The 23,982-nt window shown below is 41.5% G+C and overlaps 1 protein-coding gene across 1 annotated transcript in view; it reads left to right on the forward strand.

Annotated features, from left to right (window-relative positions):
• trabd2b (TraB domain containing 2B) overlaps window positions 1–23,982 on the forward strand; it is a 98,640-nt gene that overhangs the window by 38,986 nt on the left and 35,672 nt on the right. Inside the window, exon 3 of the mRNA XM_084723055.1 lies at window positions 21,427–21,573. Within this exon, the coding sequence (XP_084579181.1) occupies window positions 21,427–21,573 (147 nt within the window). The remainder of the gene's footprint in view (window positions 1–21,426; window positions 21,574–23,982) is intronic.

A 23,982-nucleotide genomic window follows, 5' to 3' on the forward strand; every position in this document is an offset into this window, starting at 1 on the left:
CAGGCAGACAGTTGGCCTGTAGTCTCAGGCAGTGATCAGGAGAGAGATAACACTAAGGTTAGGCCAGGGTCACAAAGAAGTAGTATGCACACTGGTGGACTCAGAGGGTTTGGCCTTGGTGACCCTGGATTGAAAAAAAAAGACTGTAAAAGTGCCTCCTTGGACACACCTGAGGTAGATAACATAATAAAGTGTCCTTTACAATGACCCAATGTGCAAGAAAATGTGATAAAGTGTCCTGTTGGGTATTCTTCAGTGGTCAGAACACTGTGAGTTGCCTTCTGGGTGCCATTCCAGTGGAGAAAACATGATGAGGTGCCCTCTAGGTGGCTGTTAAGTGGGAAAACAGGATTTAGTGCCCTCTAGAGTACCCATCAATGTGATGAAATAGTCTCAGGGTATCCTTCAGCAAAGAAAACTTGATGAAGTGCCCCCTTGGGGGTCCTTCACTGGGTAAGATATGATGAAATACCCTCTTGGGTGACTTGCAATGGAGAAAATGTGATGATGTGTCCTCGAGGATTCCCTTTGGTGAAGAAAATGTAACGAAGTGCCCTGTAGGGTGCCCTTCAGTGGTGAAACTGTGATGAAGTACTCTTTAAGGTGCACTTCAGTGGTGAGGTTCCCCCTAATTTCCCCGTCATTGGAGAAAACGTGATCCCAGTGGAAAAAATGTGAGTAAGTGATATGTGAAATGTGATCAAATGCTCTCTTGGGTGCCTTTCAGTTGCGGAACTTTTATGAGTTGCACTCAAAAACGTGTTGTGGTTCCTTCAATTTTCCCCTTCAGTGGAGAAAATGGGAGGAAAAAATGTGATGGAGTGTTTTCCACGGTTACCTTTGTTGGAGAAAATATGATGAAGTGTGCTTGGAAATACTCTCCAGTCAAGAACATGACAAAATGCCCTCTAGGGTGCTCTTCCAGTTGAAAGAACATGATAAAATGCTCTCTAGGGTGTCACTCAGTGGAGAAAACTTCGTGAGGTGCCTTGTAGCGTGCCCTTCAATTGAGAAAACATGATGAAGTGCCCTCTAGGATGCATTACCAGTGGAGAAAACATGATAAAAGGTTATCTAGGGTGCCTTTCAGTGGAGAAAACGTGATGAAGTGCCCTCTTGGGCGTCCCTTTTATTTTTTTGCCTCTGCCTCTCAGACAGTCCATCACTGACTGTGTGTATACATGTTTGAATGTGTGCATATTGGTGTTGTCCTCACAAGACGTGTGTTGTAGCTGCACATGTTCAGTCACTTCCATCCAAACAACTGTTCTGTGTCTGTGCACCATCAAATTGGCTCCTGAAAGGAACTGCACCTCCAATTCTTAATCAGTGTTTTCCTACAACATAACATAAGCTTCAGTTTTCCGGCTCAGATTTGGAACTTTGCCTGTCCACATGTCGAGTAAACTTGCAATGCTGCAGTTTCAGTTTAACACTAAATGTTTGTCTCAAAGAATAAGCCTAAATGCCTGGTCACGCTAGAATTTTAAATGTCAAAATCCTGTGGTGGATTCAACTCATTCCAATGGAAATGCTGCAATTAGTGGATTTGCTCATGGGGCATTTTGGCGGACACTACAGAATGGAGGAAGTTATCGCAACTTGTATGTTGTGTTGCATAATTCTATTTTATTTTAGTCTACAGGAGTATAGACTGCTTTGTATGGGAATTGGTTTTCAGTTATTAGAGAGGAGTTGATGTACAAATACATCTTTTGAATAAAATGTGTGAACTTACCATAGCGTCCAAGCCAAGTTAACGAGTTCGCTAAGTAACTATTAGCAAGCTCCTTAGCTCCGGGAACTTTATTCTCCCCTTTGGATAACTTTTTATTGAACGAAATGGTGAACAAAATGGCAGAGTGAGTTAAAAAGTAGAGAGAAAATAGAGAGAATCTCCATTAGCTATTGCAGCACACTAGTGTTAGCCTGGCTGGTTGGAGTTTTAGTAGCTAGCTTGGTATCACAGTTCACCAACTATGTTGCTGTTCCACTTTCTGGTGTGATCAGGCTTTGAGATTGAGGTTAAATGTAAATAAAAACACATTTAAAAGTTTTTAAAGTTTAAAACTCTCTTTAAAAATTTAAAATCACAGAAAAAAAACACTAAATAGGAAACTGCAAATTCTTCAACAGCTTAAATGTCTGAATTTACCTTTCAACAGTGGGGAAAAGGGGGAGCCAACCTTCTCTTGTATATCACAGTTTCTGGCCTGAACAAATATGATGTTGTATGTAAATGCTACACTTAACATTGTAGTGATCTCTACTACTTGCTATTTCTTCCAAAGATTTTATTCTTCCGGGGAAAACAAACTGCATAAGTTGTAATCTTGTTTATCCAGCACTCCTCCCGTCTGCTTCAGCATTCCTCTCCATCCGTGTGGCCTGTTTGATGATTTGCGGCCCATTTAAAGCCACAATCCTGTGATCTGTTGGTTGGGGTGACCACAAACCCTCAGCATGGCCGACCAAGTCTGCCCTTGAGCCGCTGTGGGCTACACAGACACACACACACCAACATACACACACAAAAACATACACACACACACAGGACATAGAAAAAAGCACAGACGCGCAGATGTATGTGCCCACATATGTACAACTTGCACCTACACACACATACACTCACACACACTCCCAACACTGAATTACGGGTCTTTCCCACAGGCTGATCCTCTCTGTCAGAAGCCTGTACTGAGCTGTGGTCCAAACCCAATGTTTTCCTTAATAGAGGGTATGGGTGCTAAAACTATTAGAGGCAGCAATCATAGTCTTAATCATATTGGATTTCTTCATACCAAGCACTTTCCCTGGGAGGCAACAGGGCTGAGAGCTCTGGGCGGTTGGAGGCTGGATGAATATGGATGTGTATGTGAGTTTCTGTGCCTGGCAACTAAGAAAGAAAAAGAGAAAGAAAGGGTATCCGTGTTGGGTTTTAATAGCAAAATTCATTCCAAAGGAAATAAGGTAGAGTTCATGGAAGAGCAAAGACAGATAAACCTAAATACGCATACATACATGCTTTTATAGTTATACTAGTATTATAGTGTGTGTTTATGTATATATATGGTTTTGAGGATGGTTGATGGTGCCGTTCAGCAAACCCTGGTTCAGCTGTGGGAATACAGACCAAAAGGAATTCAGACTTAGAGTTCCTGTGAACTGGCTAGTGGAGTGCTTATTGGTTTCCTGTATATGGGCAGCTAGGGAAGGACTTGTCATAGACATTGATTAGTGTTTACAGTAGCCAAGAGCACTGTGCGTTTCACTTCCCTGCTATGTAGCTAAAGCGATGCATGGATGTAATACTAGGAGGGAGAGTGGTCTTATTAGCTGACTCTTCCCAGACCGAGAGCTCCCAATGAAAACGTTCAGACTGGGACCAAAACTGCCTCATAGACCAACAGAGGCCAGTTTGACTAGAGGGAATAGACTACAGTACAGACATGGCTTGCTTGTTGGGTTTGGCTCCCAGCACCCTGAAGCTGAGTCACAGCTAACCGAGCTAACAGCAGTTATCTGTCAGCCAACTTACTTTAGCAACAAGTAAAGCTTTACAGGAAACTCTGTAAACCACCTCGGTACTGTATTCCCTGTCGGTTCTGTTTCCTGCTAATGGCAGCTAACAGTTACCATTAACTACTTTAGCAAAAGGTAAGCTAAAGCTATCTATCCATCAGGAAACTCTTCAGAGGGGACATTCACAAAAAAATTTGTGAATAAAGTTATAAAGTTGTGCTTTTGTGCAGTGAGGCCTGTTTCCCAGAAACATTCTAGCCCACTCTGGTGAATAGATGTATTCTTCTTCCATGCTTCCAAACTCTATATAACACCATTAAAAATACCTAAGAATACCTCAAAAATGACATTTTGTCAGTGTTGGGCCAGATACAGCTGTATAGGTGACATATAGCACAACACATAGTGATAAAAACACTTCTACATTGATCTTGACTTCATGGGAACTTTAAAGCAGACACTAACATCACCAGAATCCTGATAACAAAGACAATACAGAGATAAAAGAACTGCCAAGAATGTGACAAAGCAAAATAAAACTGGCAGTAGAAATATGTGTCTCTGATTCATGAAGGAATAAATTCATGTGTGCACCAGACGTGGTGAAATTTAATTCCCTATTGGCGCTGTGCAAGAATTATCACATTAGCTCTCTCACACACACACTCATGGTACAGTGTGCATAAAGCAGACAAATTAACAAGCAAAGAGAGAATGAGCTCTCACTTTCACCTGGATCTGTCTCCGTCCGCTACCATTCTCTGACTTTTCTCAACTTCTTTTTCTCTCTCTCTCTCTCTCACACACACACACACACACACACACACACACACACACACACACACACACACACACATACACACTCAGAAATGAATCAAGGTTGTAAATAAATTAGGGAGATTGTAAAAACATTCTCTAAGCCTTGGCATGGGCTCAAATCAACAGAGCTGAGCGCCTAAACTGCAGATTTATGAAATAATGAGAGTCTTATGAGGGCAGTTAAATGCCCCGTCTCTGATGCGACAGCCAGCGCCGCTCCTAGTCAAGGCCAGCGAGAGGAAGAGCAACTAATCTATGGCCAGTGTTACTGTAAACCCTCCACCACATGCCGTCAGGACTCTGCCTTCCACCTCCAAACCACTGGCAGCACAGAGGAGTTATTTCCCATATCCTATCGCTGGGCTCTCTCCCCCTTCGCCGCCTCCCACTCGGTGCTTCTGTGAGTTTTTCTGTCTGTTTGTTTGTCTGTTTTGCTCTGTCTCCATGTTGGCTTCACTGCCTCTGCCTTCCCTCTTCCTCACACACAAATACAGCTTTCCTCTGTCTCTATTTTGTCTGTCTCTTACACACAAACACAAGCAAACACACTAACACAAATCTGTGTTTTCTCCCGATCTCCTTCCTCCAGCATTGATTAGTTACTCCGATGATGCAGGCAGACTCATTCAAGAGTTGCTCGTAAACATGATTAATTCCTACTCAGTTCAATTTTCGGCACAGGCCTGATGTCTGTTTTAGCTGTCAGTTTGAACAGGTTCTGTTAATTAATTGCAGTGTGGTGAGGCCAAAACTGAACCACAGTAATTAAGAGAAACACTTTAGGAGACTTCTGGCTGACATCCTAACTACATAAATCTCATGTTTTTCTTCCCCCAAAATCTTAACTGTTAAACATTTTCTAATCAAGGGGTTTATTGATGCTCACTAACTACTTAAAGAAAATGAACACAACACCAAATAAAAAGGACAGAACTCTCAAAGCATTCTGCTTATTTGTCAACTTTGAAACTTAAATGAAAGTACCTTGAATGTGCCAGTAAAATAAAGGCATTCAGTTCATTTTCAGTTCAGATTATGTTCCAGGATGTGAGGGTAGTTCACCATTACAGTATCCAGTTGATCCACATACTCCTGAGAGGGCAAAAAATCCTGACCTATAACAGCTCACATAAAAATAATTAACATTTATAATTTATAAGTTTCCAAATCCAAAGTTACAGTCATCAAATACAGATCAAATACAGTGTACATTTCAAAATAAAGCTTAAATTGAGGTTGCTTAAACTAGGCAGTTTTCTTATGGAACTTTTGTATAGCAGCTATCATAAAACTAGCAGGAGCAGCGCTAACAGATTTTAAGAACTGAAAAACAGCTGAAAAGGTAATAGGAGATGTCTGGTAACAGAGTGACAGTAATAACAGTTATAACAGTAATAACATCATCAGATACGTCCCATCACTGAAAGTTCTAACAAAAGAAATCCATTGAAAACACCAAGCGTTCAGCTCTTTGTGCCAGCCAGCCAGAGTAGAGACAGAGGAAGAGACCCTAGTCTAACAGATGCTGATGTTTTGAGAATAGTCCAGGATTAGTTAATATAATTGATGAGTCACTTTCATTTCAATTTCTTTCTACACTCTAGTAAGAGCCACGCTTCATTTCAACAAGCTACATCATCTAGGGTGACCAGAGGAGAATGGGTGAAATTTGGGACACTGGAGTTGGGTGTGAAAGTGTCATGTGAGAAAGGTGAAAATGGAATAATTTAGAGTAAAATCAGACTGTAACTTTGGTAATTTGTTATTAATATCGTGAAACTCAGCAGAAGACGCATCAACTATTATGCACAGGTGGCAGGTGAATTTTAAAGTCAGGCCCTAATCCATGGTTCTCACAGTGAGTGGTCATATGTGGTTCATGTTATCTATTACTTAGACGGTTAATTCTCATGACAAACATGACAGGATAACTGTTTACAATTCTGGACAGTCTGGTCAGACTGACCTCACCTACTACTACAATCCAATTACAACCTTTTAATGCAAGAGGCATTAAAATGTGGTTCAGACTTTCTAAACAGCACAGCTCTTTAAGACAGTACTTTTCAACAACTGACTTTCCCATGTACCACTGGTGCCATATGTATGCTGTATGGATAAAGTGAAACATCAGGAACTTCTATTATAACACATCTTTATACCTCATTTTCACTTTTACACACTCACTTTCCTCCCTAACACCTTTCCCCCTCAGCTGTCATATTGTGTTTCTCCTTACTTCTTCCTCTCTAGTTTGGTCTCCATCACCAGCTGCAGCTTTCACTCCCCTGTGAAGGCAATTTACAGCACTTTGTGAGGATGGTTGAGTTTTATGCGGGTGTGTGTGAGAGTGTGTGATATCTCTCCATGTGATCAGACACTGTGGAAGTGGATTAAGAAGTGTCCAAGTGTACCAAGATTTCCCCGGTCAGTCCAGCACATGAAACCTTGTAGACTGCTCTTCATCTGCTTTTCATTCACACAGAAAAAGAGTGAAACAGAGGAGGGAGGGTCAAAGAAAAGGAGCGATGGCAGGAGTTTGAATGATGTTTTGTATGGTGTGTTTGCTTGTGAATTTTTGTGCGTGAAAAACAGTGGTTTATGTAATGACTTTACAGCAGAAGTAATTAGTTACAGTACTTTCTGTTACACAGCCCAGCACTGATTAAGTGCCATCTAAAACTCCAAAGACATCATCAATTTACATTTTCTGCATTTAACACATGGAAAAATAGAAAACAAGCAGTCAGCCTAAGGTTTGGTCCTAAGAATTTTGTTAAATTTTTGCGTTTGTCTCTTATTTTCTCAGCTTTATTGCTGAGACATAACATCTAGGACAGAAAAACATTCATAGGGATTAGACAAAAGGCAGTGGACCTTGAGATAATCAACAACGCACACAGCTTCCATCAGCCACTAAGTCAGTCCAACCAAACGCAGCACCATGGACCACTCCAGGAGGAGTGGAGAAGAGCAGGGATAAGAAAAATGCTAACCTAGCTTGGCTGCTTCTGGCTGATGGTGAAATGGTACACAGGTAGTCAATCAATAGATAATCAGAGACTGTTGTGCCACATCTTACAGAGACCTGCTCCACTAGAGCATCCCGGATCAAGCTGTTGCACTTGACGGGCAGACTATGCTCAAAGCTGACAGGATGAGGAGAGGCTGATTCTGTGTTTACATTGATGATCCTTAGAGCAGAGATGCAGTCAAAGTTGACGGACAGTGTTTCACAGATATCGAACATATTATCAATCATTACTCTCTAGCTGCTGTTTACATGTAGCCTGATGCAAATTAAAAAAATGCTGATTTTAATTATCTGTGTGTAGCATGAGGGAACTAAAACTTTCTTCTTGTGGTGCAACCCTGTGGTGTATGATGATAATAAATTACCTTGATACCTTAAAGTTTGGAGCCATTTACAGACTGCCAGCAACAGCTAGCTTATTCTCAGAAACTGCACGCAGCACTCTACAATTCACACACCCTCCAACTTTGAACGAAACCCAGCTGATTCCTGAGCATAGGCTTACCAGCGGCTAGCTAGCCAGATAAGAAGACAGCATGTCAAAAAAAGACAACTTAAGAGTTACTGGAAGGTGCATTCCTCCTCTTTTGGCAGAGGCCAAAGAACATGTCCTAGACTAGCCTCTCCACTGAATGCACAGAGACAAAATCACACACACAAACATAAAATTACAATGGACAGACATATGGCACTGCACGGCGTTAATCTTCCTCTCTTTACTGTAAAAGATGCAGCCAATAAACATTTTCCACCAGTAAAAATACTTTTTATATCTGTCAAACACATCAGAAGTCTCTCTGGTGGTCCCACAGTTGTTAAGTGCTGGCAGTGCTTGGTAGGCAATAGTTGGGAAGGTTGTTTGTGTGTCCTTTTCCACGCTTCATCTCAGGCAGCTTGTTCTCATTGAGGGGACTCTGCTTCCTCATGGATGTGTTGACAGAACATTTTGAAATGATTGATCAGTGTGATTTCCCAGCCCCTGAAAACCCCTTTTTTAAAACTCATTCACACACACACACACACACACACACCGTTTCTTCACAGTTTGTGTCTTTTTTGTGCCAGAAAGGTATATATTACGATCTTGCTCTGTCTCTGTCTATTTTCCTGCAGGCTGAATCCGCTTGCATGAAATTGAACATTTCTCCCGTTGATTTGCCGTGAAATGGTGTGCTTGTGTGGGATTACGCTTAGCTTCAGCATCGTGTCTAATAGAGCCATGACTGCAGGAGAGGAGAGGAGAGGAGAGGAGAGGAGAGGAGAGGAGAGGAGAGGAGAGGAGAGGAGAGGAGAGGAGAGGAGAGGAGAGGGAAGTGTGGTCCACTTACTCCTCCTTCTGCTCTCCAGTCTATTAGACAGTCAGTGCACTGTGCAATTTGGATAAACTCTGCAGTGAAGACAGACACATATGGAAACACAAACAGTGCCCACGTGCATGCACATATGCACACAAGCATTGAGTTACAAGTGCACATGCTGAGTGTGTACCAAGTGGAGCACAGGAAGGAGGAAGGACATGAAAGCTAAATAAACAGAGATCGGTGACAGTGGTGGAAGGAGAGCCGCCATCAAATGAAAGAATAGAGGGGAGGAGAGCGTGAGGGATGGGTGGGAGAGGGATGAAGGGCTGTTGCTGAACTGTATAATCTAGAGATTTGTCATAACCTGGGTGGGGAAAGGGAGGAAGGCTGGTGATTGAGGGTTTGAGAATTGATGGGAGATGAAGAGTTGTTTTTGGAGGGATGGGGACAGGGCTGAGGATGGAGGGGCTTTTGGGAGGATAAAGAACGGAGATGGTGGAGGACAAAACTGCCCAGCTGTGCTCCAGACCTGTTAGACAGGAGAAGAGGAGGAAGAGGAGGAGGTGAGGGGCAATAGGTCTGCTCCCTCCTCTCTTCTCTCTACCTCTCCTGGTTAACTGTAAACATCTGGCCTTTTTGTCTATTTTTGACATATTTTTACATTGAACCCCCTGCTGTGTCTCTTCCACTTTTTCTCTTTTTCCATTTTTTCTTCTCATGCTGTCTCTTGCTTCATTTTTTTCTCCTCCTCCTGTATTTACCTTCTACACTATTAGAAATTCAGGTTCAATTCTTCCTGAAGGGCTGAAATTCTACCCAGAACCATCTGCTTCTGCAGAGCCATCTTTTGACAAAAGGATTCCTCAAGTGTTCTTTGTAAGAGTAAGGGTCCCACTTTTTCATCAAGGGTTCGTCAAAGGTAATTTGTACCATAAAATAAAAGGGTTCATGGTAGAACACCCTCAGTGGGTTCTAGATAGAACCCTTGGATTATAAAAGGGTTCTGGTTGGGTCCTAGGTGAAACCCTTGAAATATAAAAGGGTTCTCAGAAACTCTAGAATGGTTACCAAGAAACTCCCTCTGTGGTTTCTTGGTAGCACCCTCAGAAAGTGGAAAGGTGACATGGGACAGGACTCATTCTCATTCAAAGTTTCTGTTCATATTATTTTCACCAAAAATAGATTGGCTTGGAACCCAGAAAGTTGGTTCCTAGCGGGAACCAAAAAATGGCAGGTGTTCCTTGGGAACCCAAGTGGGTGTGTCATATTCTACCGGTGCATTCTGCCCTCTGATGATGATCATAATTTTTGGAAACGTGTTGGTTCACTAGATAGTACCAAGATTCCAAGAATCTTGAACAGAACAGGCTAATCTGGTGGAAAAGAGCCTTTGGGTTCTGAGTGGAATCATTAAACCATAGAAGAGTTCTCTGTAGATGGTCACAAGGATTGTTGAAATCCTCAAAGAACTCTTTTATCAACGGTAAGTCAAGGGATTTTTCTACCATGATATAAAATGCTTCTCAGTAGAACCCATGAGTGGGCTCTTGTTATCACCCATAGAAGGTGAAAAGGTTCTGGATGGAATCCCATGGGTGGGTTCTTGTTTGCACCCATAGAAGGTAGATCTGAACAGAACCCCCAGAGAGGGTTCAGGGTGGAAGCATTACACCATAGAGGTGTTCTCTGTAGATGGACACAGATGGATCTAGCTATACCCTTTAATGTTCTAGACAGAACCGATAAAAGGTTCTCCCTGGAAGCAAAAGATTTTCCTATAGGGATAAGTTGAAGAACCTTTTATGGTTCTAGTTAGCACCTTTATTTCTAAGAGTGTACTCCTCTGCTGACACACACATGTACAACATGCAGATGTTAAGTCATACATGAAGACATTTAAATCACATCCTTTTGATATGAAAGTATGTTTTTTCTTACAACTACAGTCTGCTGCATTACACTCTAGTGTCTGCAACTCTGCGGGGGAAATCCAATCTGCCTGTAAAATAGTGCAAACAAGAACAATTCAGTCTTGGATGCTTGCAAAGAACCTGAGCTGAAATAGTGATTTATTTGAGGAAAAACCAGTTTGACTTTACTTGGCATTACATCATTTGAATATCATCTGAACGACGTGTCATGATTGAAGGCTGCGTGCGTGCTTGACTCTTGCACGCACGCACAGAAACCTCGGCAAGGATTCCTCTCTTTAAAAGGAATGAATTCAGTCACCTGGAGAAGCTAACTGTTTGGACACTTACTGTTTCTCAATCTGGATCCGGTTTTTACTTCATTACAAAATTTATGTTCATGCAGGAGATTATGCGAGGCTCTCATGTTTCTGCCGGACCTCAGATGTGGACTTTGCAAAGGACAAATCATTCTTTGGGAATTATTCTGTCTAAAGCCATTAGTCCAACCAAAGCAGACTGGGGGAGATAAGAGAAAGTGGTCGGGCCCTGGTTTGGGGCCGGCGAGGCATGTTTTAAACATACACGGCTGTTTTCTGCCTGCTCCGTTTTCATGCCGTGGAGATGACCCAGCTCATCTGGTTTGGATAGCATCACACATCATAATGGGAGCCGGATAAATCCGATGGAATTCAATGAGCGTTTTTCCCTCGGAGAAAAAAAGCAGACTGTGAAATGTGTTAGGATTAGTGGAGGCCACGATGTTTTAGGTGGACTACGAGCTTTGAGGGAGATAAGGGTCATAGTGACCTGATCTAGTGTACAAAGTCCTTTAATCTTATTTTCTTTCAAATAACTGAAGAAATCTGGTGGATCTGATACTGGGTTAGATCATTTCATTTGCATCAGGTGCAGTTTATTTACATCAGTGATCCTATAGAAAAATACATCATGTCTGGAAATAAAGCAGATCAGGCTATTAAAAAAAAATAATGATCCTTGACTTATGAAGCTAACAGATGGTGTTTATCTTCTGCTCTGAGTGATTCAATGGAGATAAAATTGTAGACCCTAAAATCTAAAGCATAGGCTGCACTTTGAACTAGTTATAAAAGTTGCAATAGTTATAGTATCTAAATACGTAATCAATGCACAAAAAGAGTGATGTTTAATTTTATTTAATTTAATCAGAATTTTTGGCCAATTAGGGAAGTGCAACAGGCAATAAACTTTGACTAAGAAACGACATGAAAATTTCTAAATTTCTTTAGAAGAAATAAAAAACATTCTCACATTCTCAATCATATTGTGCACCTAATTAGCAAGATATACAAAAAATGGCATTCTTATATCAAATCCAATCATGTTTTCCTCCTGTTAAACAAAATATGACATATGCTTACATAAGCTGGAACCAGCCAATAAATATCATGACATCTACCCATCAATCGATCTTGAACTAACTTTTAGTGGCACAGATTCAAGACCCAGACATGCCCACTTTTCAACTTTCAAATCAAATTCCTCCCAATGTTATGGCCTGCCTGCCTGCCTGTCCTATCTTGGAAATGTGTCATCATATGAAAGCTAAATACTCTTGAAAGTTTCATCTGGACTTTCATCTGGATTAAGTAAAGGTTGGTTAGGATTAATTAAAGATTTTAGTACTTTAGTTAGAAATCAAAAGCGAAGAGGTGAAATATGAAAGATTTTCCCCTCCTCCACCTGTCACTTTTTCCCACATTACCTCTGTAATATTCAGCTGTGTTGTCTTGATATTCTGACATGCAGTCTTATTCCTGTTAAACAGCTCTGGGCCCTTGATGTTGAAAGAAAACAAAAATTAGCACTATTTCCCTCTATAATTTTCCACCACTCTTTCACACCCCACACCCTGTGCTTGTGGGCATTCACAGCGAGAGACCAGCTGTGCGCTTTTTCACTCCGGATCAAGTGATACTTTATTATTTTCTCTGTTTTCTGGGGAGGCAGGAAAGCTGGGATGACTGGCCCCACCGGCAGTGCTGCCAAGTCAAACACCAGGGTTTATTTGTGGACAAGTGTAGGGGCGACACCCACCCCCCCTTCACTGGAGACTCTTATTAAGGAGATACAGGAGGCTCTGGGGACTGGAGGGGTGTATATAGTATATGTGTGTGTGTGTGTGTGTGTGTGGGTGCCTATAGGTTTTATTGAAGGGCAGAAGATAAACGAGTAGAGAAGAGCAGACAGAGAAAGGAGGACAGCAGAGAGAACTTACTTCAGTCAGAGGAAGGACGGATAAGGAAAAGACAAGAAGGGGGTGGATGTTTAGAGGACTTTTACCATTCTGACCTAAGAGAGGGGTATCTCCCATCATTAGACCCTCACCCCCTGCCTCAGAAAGGAAATAAGACTGGACGGAAGGGAAGAAGGAGGGGAAAGAATAGGAGGCTTTCTGTGGAAGCTGGGAGCAGCAGGCCTCTGCCACTGGGATTGTTCCTCTGGTAATCCCTGGATTTCCTAGGCTGAGACAGGAGGTAGACCAGGCAGGGTGAGAGCCTTAGTGAGACAGAGAAAGAGACAGAATGAGAGACGAGGGAAAGGAAGTGGGAAGAGAAAGAGAGGCAGAGAGAAAGGAGAAACAATATTCAAAATAACGATGCTGTCGTGAGTGGAAAAGATGTGAAATGTCTTCTCTTTCATTTTGTACAATATATGTTTTGTATACAGGTATTGTTCAAAGAGGAATGTGCTGTGTATAATTATAAGCGTGTGTGCTTTTGAGTGGTTGTATATGAGTGTGTGTGTGTGTGTATCATGGGTATTAACAGGGATAAAGAGTTGGATGAAAGCAAGGCTCTGGCTTGCTGTATGCTCTTAAAAATAAAGGTGCTAAATAGAACCATATAGGGTTCTTCAGCTTGTCCCAGCAGGAGAACCCTTTTAAGTTCCAGGTAGAATGTTTTATAAAGTTTCCAGTTGGAACCCTTACAGAGGGTTCTAATTAAAACTCAAGATAAAGGGTTATACCTCGAACCGTCTATGAAAGGTTACACCCAGAACCCTCAATGAGAACTTCCACAGAGAACCCTTCTATGGTGTAATGTCAGCACCAAGTTCAAGGGGGTTCCATTAAGAAACCCTTTTGAGTTTCAAGTAGAACCCACCCAGGGTTTTTTTCCAAGATCTCTTTTATATTTCAAGAGTTTCATTGAGAACCCATCCACATGGATCTACCGGGAACCCTTTTATATTCCAATAGTTTCATGTTGAACACATCCAAGGGGGTCTACCAAGAAACCCTTTATATTCAAATTGTTTCATCAAGCACATACAGGGAGTTCTACCAAGAACAATTTTATATTCTGAGAGTTTTATCTCCCATCCAGGTGGTTCTGTTGAGAACCCTTTTATATTCCAAGGGTTTTACTCATAGCCCTCTTGCCTTCTGTGAATTCTATACAGAATGATTTTGTGTTCTACATATGAGGCAAAACATTTAATCCTATAGATTGTATATTGTGGAAATCCATCATTTTAATTTCTATGTTACATATACCGATGTTTAAATTAAACCATTTGAATCATGGGTAAACATCTGAATATTTGAGGTTGAGGATCTTTGCTGTCAACAATCCTTGAAGAACTTTCCCCCAAAAATGGTTCCTAATGGAACCTCTAGTTTTTCAAAGAACGCTTGATTAATCCTGTCTTTAAAAAGGATTTTTTTTCAGAAGCAAATGGTTCTGGGTAGAACCGCAGCCCTTTAGGAAAAACCTTTTGGAACCCTTATTTCTAAGAGTGTAGCTCATGCCAGATGTGATGAGTTGAAAGTGCTGCTTACCTTCAAATGAGCAAACGATACACGCAGAAAGGCGCCGACGGGCTGTAAAACTATTTTGGCAATGCTCTGACGTTGGAGGTCGCGTTTGAGGCATTTTTCATGCTCGAGTGTTGCCTTTAATGCCCCTGACAGGTTACATGATTCCCTTGGAGAGGAAAAAAGAAAGAACAAGTCTCGAGGATCTTGTTGATAAAACTGTAGGAGACAACAGTGAAGCTATCATGTGAGACTGTCCAGACAACTTTGATGTGGTCTTGTGTGACACCATGTTTCCACCCTAATGTATTCAAGGTGCTTTTCAGAGCTAGCATGGACTTAAAGGTCAGACAACAGCAGGCTTTTAAAATACCCCCTCACCACTGTTATATGGACATTCAAGCATGAAGTCATACTGAGATAGTAGTTAAAAGAAAATGGACACAAGAAGTTTTTTTTTTTTTATGAATTCTTTTATGGTTTTCTACTGAGTACACTAATACAAATTGGTATCCACCCTTTTTTGGGGCTGCTCTGTGGGGAATGGGGATGAGCTATCGCACTTCTCCTATTCTTGGGTTGCCCTGGATGTTATTTCAACTCACTACCTCCTTCCCTTCAGTCACCCCAGGGTGCTGTGAACCCAATCCCCTCTTGTCATCTGTAGCCGGAGCCCAGGGGGGAAGCTGGCTCAGCCCAGAAGAACCCAGCAGTGCGTGTCCCAGGTCAGGGGTCTGGCTCTTCTCTTTCTCGGGCGATGAAACACAAGCGGCTCTTAGGGAGGCAAGAGCAGTCGAGGGGAACGCACCACCCTGAAACTGTTTGTACTGTTTTCTTTACTAGGGGCTGATTAAATGACCAGAGATTAAGACACAGAAAGAGCTTAATTTACATATTCAAAGATGCTACAAAGCCTTTAAGAATCAACTGATAGCTGATAAACTTATTTATGTCTGGCAGTAATTACCAAAAACACATTATTAGTGGTTATTTTATTTCATCTTTACTGCATTTTTTTGAAAATGAAGACCACACTTCCCATTAACCAGAGAAAGAAGGAAATGTGCTTTCTGTCACACAGATAATGTTATAATTCCAATGTTAGTGTTTAGCTCAAAGCACCACTGTGCATAATTATAGTGTCTACACAGCCGCCAGCATGACTGTTAGTCACTCTTGTTTCCTGGACTTTTCCATAATGTTTGCTGTTTAACTTGTGAAATACTGGATAGTTTTACATTTTAGGGTTTCTAAAACTATTCAGTTCATATTCCTGCAAACCACAGAGGTCTGACTATACTGACTATCTCACTATATTGTTGTATCTCAGGTAGTTTATTCTATCATTCTAATTTTTCATTAACAGTTTTTGCTAATGATGTCATATAATTGTTTTCTGTTTGTTTTCTGTCTTACTTATTTCTTTTTTTAAAAAGGTGTGTTAAGGTCCAGGGGGACCACAGTCAAACTCAATTCAGTTGCAGTTTTAATAGACTGAACTATTTAAACTATCTTATGTGAAAGGGGGTGATTTGCATCAGTGATGCTTATGGACCTCAGATCAAGCGCAACAATCCAGACTGCATCACAGTCATGCTAATAATTATTTTGTTGGCAGATGAGCATTAACATCATTATTTGTCAATTGGTTTGACTAATAACTGGAAAACAACACAGTAAACTCCTGTGTAATGAAACCTAGTTTACTACTCAAGCAAGTAGGTCAACCTTTTGTAATGACCTTGGAACAAAGAAACTGTGGGATTTCCCAAAATGAATAAATATCACACAAAAAAGCACAAAACTACAAGTTTTGTTGTAACTAAGACAACTGATTTTTTTTTTTTTTTTTTTACATGAACAGATTTGGTCACTACATCTACAAACATCACATGTATTTTAAGCTAGTGCCTGTCACAGACTCACTGGGACAGCTAATGTAGGATGCTGAACAGAGTTTGTGTGATTTCTAATATCTCCTGAGCGTTGTGAAGTTCAAATGTCAAAATGTATTGAAAAAAGATAGATATAATAATTTCTGTATTTATAATTGTTGGCATACAGCTTTCAAAAACAACATTTTCACTGCAGTCACAAAACATTTGCTCTCTGGCTTGTCGCACACATTATTAAATAAAATATAAATGTTGCAAGAAACAGCCCAACAGGAGGGCACAGTTTATATAGACCCGCTGTGGTTTGTGATTTATTTTCTAAATAAAAATGTTCTCATGTGCTCTGTCTGTTTTTGTTTTGTTGGTAGAATGGGGGTTAAAAATCTGTGAGCAAAACAAGAAGAATAAACAAAATGAATAGATGTACTGAGAGAAACAGATTGAGTAAAGCTGGGAGAAAAAGGGAGATGTGTGAAGCAACAAACCCTGTCAGATCTCCTGCCTGATGCTGGCAGGCACCGCCATGCCTTCATGCACCTGACTGCCTGGTTACACCCACATGCCAGGCCTTTACCAATACACAGTGTATGCTACCTAACCCGAACTCCACTGCGCAAATGGAGAAGAATCACCTCCATCTGCACAACACATGGCTCCTCTCATAGAGAACAAGGCTTTATTTGTCTTATACCATTCTTTCACACTTTCAACTCTCTCCGGCTTTTGTTCTCTGCTCTGACTTCCCTGTGCTATTACTCCTCCCTTCCTTTGTTTTCTTTCTTCTTTCAGACAATTTGCAGGATTGTAATACGGTCTTTCATTGACTCACTACAACTTAGAGAGAAGAAGTGAATAATGGATAGGGAAATTAAGAGAAAGTGGACATAAGAGAAGGAAAAACACTGATACATGACAGTGTTTGTTTTTTCGTAATGTGTGCATTAACTGCTATGTGCTTTTCGTTAACAATTAAACCATGCATGTTTTTACTGACTCCTGCGGCTGTCAAGTAAGAAATAATCCTGGGTATTTTATTTTCTCAGTTCAGCGTTTGGCCTCCACAGTTTGACACTTCCTTCTGTTGTATCGCAGCCCGGAGCCCTTTAGCTCTATCCATCACTCACATTCTCCAATTCAGATTTAAGGAGGTATAATAGGGGAGTGATGTAGCCGACAAGAGTGCACTCTCTCAGTTCCAGCACCTTGTCATTGGCACCTACTCATGCTCCAGACCCGTAAAACCTTCAAACAAGCTAACACTACTGCTAGCAAACAGCCAGGGTTTAACGCACTTCAAGGTCAATAACTGCAACGCACACACATGCTGATAAATGACATTTTCTAAAACATAAAAGATCTCTCTGATTCTTTTTTTTTCACGATGCTCCCACTCCTGCTGTACGCTCTTAGAAATAAGGATTCCAAAAGGGTTCTTCCTGAAGGGCTGACGTTCTACCCAAAGCCATTTGCTTCTGAAAAAACTTTTTTGGACTTTTGGACCCTTTTTGTAAGAAAGAGTTCTTGAGGGATTGTTGAAATCCTGGAGGATAAAACCATTAGATAAAACCATTAGAATATAAAAGGTTCTTGACAAAACCCCTTTTATGGTTTCTTGTTGACACCCTTAGAAGGTGGAAATGCTCTGGATAGAACCCTGAGAGAGGACTGTGGGTAGAATCATTACACCATTGAAGGGTTCTCTGTAGAACCTCTCATAGGGGACTCTGGGTGAAACCTTTCAGATTATAGGTATAATCCTTAATCTTGGGTTCTAGGTAGAGCTCTCTGGAAGGGCTCCAAGTGCAACCTTTATAAAAGGAGTTCTTCTATGGGGACAAGCCTTTATGGTTCTGGTTTGCGTTTTTATTTCTGAGAATGTAGCCCTTTTTTTCTGTTTTCTTTCCAACACGCACTAATGAATTTTTGGAGTGCTGTGCTCAGATCACAGGTTCCAAGACCATCCGAGCACTCTGCTGCTTCCAGCTTTGTTCTTATAAAGCTTTTATTTAATTACAATGGGAGTTTCTCACGCATGTATTAGATGAGACGAGGAATAAAGGGAGAGGGGAGACCTGCAGTAGTAAACTATGTGGTGAACGGTGTCAGTGTTTCTTACTTCGAAAAGGCCTGGTTGTAAAAGAGCCAGTCTGTCAGACTGAGTGGACCACTTCAGCATGAGAACACCCACTCTGTCAGTCAACACATGTATGCGTGCGTGCACACACACACATATTCACGCGAATGCATATACATGCAAACACACACACACAGAGAGGGAATGTTTGCATTTTTCCTCTCTCCCCCTCTGCCTCTCCCGCAGTGATTGACGTGCTCTTTCATTCAGCCCAGCACAAACTCAGGCGCCATGGTTACAGCTGCAGAGATGTTCTTTCCCCAGGAGACGGACAATATTGAAATAACAACTCCCTTAACAACACAACCAACCACACACACACCCCTCCTCCCTTTTTACCATGCATCCTCTACTGCGCTCACCCTCCGGTCTGTCTGGCTCAGTTTGCCATGTAAAGGGAAACTACTGGAGCTGGCAGCCTTACAAACAGCCTGGCAGGTGTGTGTGCTCTGCCAGCTCCAGCCCTGACTCTACCCAGGGCCCGCTCTGGTGTTTCTCTTGGAAAAACCCTCGAGACGTGGCAGAGAGCCCTGTGGGTCAAGGACGAGGGGCAGTGGCAACTTACTGGCAAAGAATCAGCATCTGCAGACACAGAATTAGCTACTGTTACTAGTTAGCCACCAGTCAGGCAGGTATTAGACACTCTGGGCCTGGCATCACACCTCAGCATGACCTGAAGTTCAGAGCAATAAAAGAATCTCACATGAGATGGAAATTTCTGAAATGAGGTATAGTGTCATAGCTCAAACAGCAGGGGGGCCTCTGGGTTTGGGAAGGCTGAGATATGAGCTGAGAAAAGCTAGACAGTCATTTATTTTCAGGCCTGAAATGGTCACAGGTTTGATGGAGATCCCAGAGGTGGGAGTAAGTCAGTGCAAGTCACAACATTTACTATCATAAATGACAAAGAAAAGTAGCAGATCCTTACATTAAGAAGCAGCAACAGCAAATGTTTGACATTTTCTTATTCATTTTTCTTTCATATTGCAAAAGCAGTCAACAGTACTTGTCGCTGACTACCTACTGACATGCTACTTAAGTATAGATTTTCTAAGCCTACTCAAACCGCTGAACCGACCTTTAGATAAGAACCAGAAACACAAACACAGGCAGAATATGAACAAACAAAACTGTAATGGGATTTAAGTTTTAAGTATTTACTGTGGTGGGCTGCCAGATTCCTCAACTACCCTAGGATTCTAGTTCATTTTTCATTGAAAAGACCATATAACAGTTCATGGGAAAAATACTCAACACAAAGTTAAGAAAGGCTGTGTTCAATTGGATTAAATTGCTTCACAAGCGGTACAATACTAAAGAAAATACCCACCCCAGCCACAGCCTATTCACTCTGCTGCCCTCTGGCAAGAGATACAGAAGTATCCACTGCCATACCACCAGATTACAAAACATCTTCTTTCCTGGGGCTGTGAGTGTACTTGATTCATCCTTCATACATCCATTTATACTTTATAAACATTTTATGAAGTATAATTTACTTAAGAACTGAAAAAGGGGGAGAATGAGGGATATGGAGAGCCCCATGTCTGAGTTTGTCTTTGGCCCCAGCCTGACTAAGTCCGTCCCTGACTCTTGAGTCCTCCCACCTCTGCGAGACCCATTCCTGGATTATCCACCTCTGGCGGGGCGACAGCGCGGCGCTGAGTGTAGCAGAAAATATGCTCGATGAAACACGTCAAAAACAATAAATAAGATCAGACTCAGTTCTTGGTTGTACAGCGGGAGGAAAGGCTCAGGATCCGGCGCTGGCAGAGAGATGAGAGGAGGAGGATGGACTCTCTTCTGAAGTGAAAGTGGAGCAAAAGCAGGGGAAGAGAAGAGCAAAGACATGAAAGGGGGGGATAATGAGAGAGTAATATATGCCGTTAGCTCATCAGTTGTCTCTTTGCATTATGAAAAAAGCGTGCTAGAGCCAAACTGAGCCCACAAGATTGGTTAGCAAACACAATGATCTCAGAGAGAGGCAGAAAGGAAGTCACAAGGTTGAGCTTAGAGCTTGGTTGTGATTATCCCGGCAGCATAAAGGTTACCTGGAGTTGAAACATTCAATATACACGATATGGGCATTTATGATTGCAAAAACATAACTTAATTGCGTGAATTATGACCCAGGCTTTTGACATTGGGCTCAATCAGTTGTGCAGCTGTATCGGCCTTAAGCTGCTCCACAAATCATCTGGGCTTGGATTCTGACGTTCTCCCTGCAGTATTTTCCGAAGCTCTAGTCAGGTTTCTCAGTAATTGGGATCATAGTCATGGATCAGTCTGGTGTGGTTTGAAGATATGATGAGCTGAGTCACTTGTTCTAATCAAGTCTTACTGGGTGCAACATAGAACTGTGTGAACAGTACACATAAAGAACAGAAAAAAACCTTCCTCTTTAAGAACACACCTCTGGTTCCTGTAAGAGAGCTTAGCAGTGATTGACAGCTCAGTCCCAGCTGCAAGGCCAGTCAGAGGTGGCGTGGGATTGTAGAGGGCGGGAGCAGGGAGGTTAACCCCTGGTGTCTAGGACAGCTGTGGAGTCCTTGGGCTGGCTGGCGGCTGCACGCTATAAATTCTCTCTAAAGAGGGTTTACTTTTGATTTTAATGGGTGCTGTAAATTTACGGCACATTGGCCTGGTGAAAGAGAAAGAATGGTTATTTTTAAAGGGTCTCTCTTTCTCTCGCTTCAACTCTCCTGTTTTCTCCTTCCTTCAGAGGAAAGTCAGTGGAGTTTTGCCATGCCTTTTGTGGTCTGCTTTTACCTGTAGTCAGCCTGCATGGAAAGTGTATGAAAATATCCTGAAAGAAATGAAAACGCTGCAAAACAACTTACATTTCACTCAGGAATAACGGCTTCTTTGTATATTAAGGTCACATTATATTTTATAAAGAGGAACACTGGCCGTGCTTGCACAATTTCTACCACTTCATGGCAAATTCCTCTTGAAAGTGGAGAGTTTGTGGATGCAGAAAGTAACAGCACTCTTCCTGTCTTCCTGCAGGTGCTGTTCGCCTTGAACCAGACGCTGCTGCAGCACGAGGGCGTCCGAGCAGGCAGCCTGCAAGGCTCCTACACCACTGAAGACCTCATTACCCACTACAACTGTGGAGACCTCAGCTCCATCATCTTCAACCATGACACCTCACAGGTTGGTCTCCGCTTTTAGATTTTAAATTACCCAACTTGCCAAAAAACTTTTGGAAAATAAAAATCAATATGTATCAGTATCTATTCACTTGTGTTTCAGTTAAGACAGTGTTTACTTTTGCAGCTTCATGTCAACCTTCTGCAGAACAACTGAAGTCAAATGAAGTCAATAAAAAGGGCAAAACAAAGACCATAAAAGAAGTATTTCTCCTATATTTTCCACTTAGAAAGTTTTACGTGATCAACATCAATCTGGTAAAAATGTAATTGTTGCCTTTATGCTCCCAACAGTCTGTTTCTTCAGTGTATGTTAAGTTGTAATCAGAAGAGGTCACATATGAAATTACTTTTATGAGACTACATGATATCAGCATGATCACTGCCCAACCTGACAGACATGAGGTGTCAGGAACAAAAGGACAATCATTATTTAAAACATCTTTAATGCTTTAATTCTAACATAAACATCACAGTGTTTCAACATTTGTAGTCGATGTTTGGTTCATTTGTAGTTGAAACCTTGTCGTGTTCGTGCAGATTTAAAGAGGAACTTGGAACAAGATAGAAGTGCATGTGTACACATGGCAAGATGAAGGAAGAATTCTGTTTATATTTCATTTCAGTGAAATAAAACATCACACAAGGGTGGGACTCAGTTTAGGAGGATTACACTAAATGAATCACACCTGTGAGTGCGATGTCTGCACACTGTATGGTCTTGTCTACATGTATACAGATATATTTGAAAATGCATATTTTCCTCTATGTTTTCGCCTCTTGTCCACATACATTAAAACAGAGAGTTCTGAAAATGCCCTCTAAGGTGCAGAGTCTTCAAAACTCCTGTTTCTGTGTGCACATGTATACATATAAAACAGAGCATTTGGAAAGCAATGTTAAATTACCATAATGCAAGAAATGTATCAAATCAATAAAGGTAATGAAAGAGGTGTCAAATAGCTGTAAATAATTAAATGGCCTAGCATGCTTGTTTGAACATTTGAAATTGCTTTTGTGTTCTCATATGTATGGAGATATTTTGTAAAAAGAAGGTTGTGTGGACAGTTTTTTTTTAAAACAGAGGTGGAAAATAGAACTAGAAACTAGAAAAAGACAGACTGCCAACTCACGAGGAATGGCTCCACGTTGACTTTCATTCATAACACTTGTCTCCAAAGACAGAACAACTGGTCCCTGGTCATCAAACATGACAAACTATAATTGGTCATCAGGGTCCAGCTGTAGTCTACCACGAGAATTTAACAGTCATCAACTAATCACAAAAATGCAATGACCATCTCGGAAAACTCTTGGCACCTTTAGTGTCATAAAATTCTACTTTCCATCTTGTATTGACTTTACAGGGCCAACCAAGTCTGCCTTAGAATAAATATTGTTTCAGAGGCTTTTTCACTCTGCCAAGAATAAAATTATTTGGAAGGAAAGTGAATCTTTTTGTTTTGTTTTGTTGGACAAAAGCATGGTCAAGTTCCTGACCTAGTAAAATATTCAAACAAAATGCCAGCTCCTTGCAGCTTTAATCTGAAAACATCTGTAATGGTATTCAAAAACCTGAATCTGTCAGACCCTCGACTGGAGTTGGCAACCCTCTCGTACCCACTTCTCTGTCATTACATTATCGTCACCTCAAACTTTTAGGCTTGCACATCAATTCCACAAAACTGCACATTGCCATCTTAATCCCCTCTCAACCTCAAGTTACTTGATAGTGTGACACTTTAATAGCTCTGGACTTGGCTGTAAATACACCATCTGACCTCCCCTAACTTTGTGTTTCCTAACATAGCCTCTGCTGCTTCAGTGATGGCCTCCTCATCAGTCAACACACCCAGCCCTGGGCCGCTAGCTGTCAAAAGGCCATTCAATATATAGTGCACATATACAGACACATACACAAACATGCATGGGCACCGTGAGCACTTGCTCTCACTCCATCTTCACCCTCGAATGAAGATTTACTCAAAAGCCCTCCTCATAAGTCAATTATGCTGTGTCAACCTCCCTCACTGATCCTCAAGTCTCATTAAACCTAACACACCATGTAACCTCAACTCACCACTCAGCTGCAGAGATTCCACATCATCTACACCAGAGACACACAAAGTCAAAGAAAGTGCTGCTTAACTCACTGCTCAGACACTCACATCTCACTGTGCCTCTGTTGTTAAGCCTTGACAAAAACACATATCTCCCTTTTTTCTTTTTTTTTCTCCCTCTGTCTCCCTCATTGTCTGCACATATCCATCTCTTTCTCTCTGGAGGCCGTGAAGAGCTCGTTAGCCACGGTTTCACCTGCAGTTGTGGCTACAGTCGTCTCCTGCATGAGCATATTAAATCATACCATTACGCCCCTGCTCCTCATGTCATAATAACATGTATTAACATTCCC

Source organism: Lutjanus erythropterus, chromosome 7 (assembly GCF_056507025.1).
Source record: "Lutjanus erythropterus isolate fLutEry1 chromosome 7, fLutEry1.hap2, whole genome shotgun sequence".
NCBI lineage: Eukaryota > Metazoa > Chordata > Actinopteri > Lutjaniformes > Lutjanidae > Lutjanus > Lutjanus erythropterus.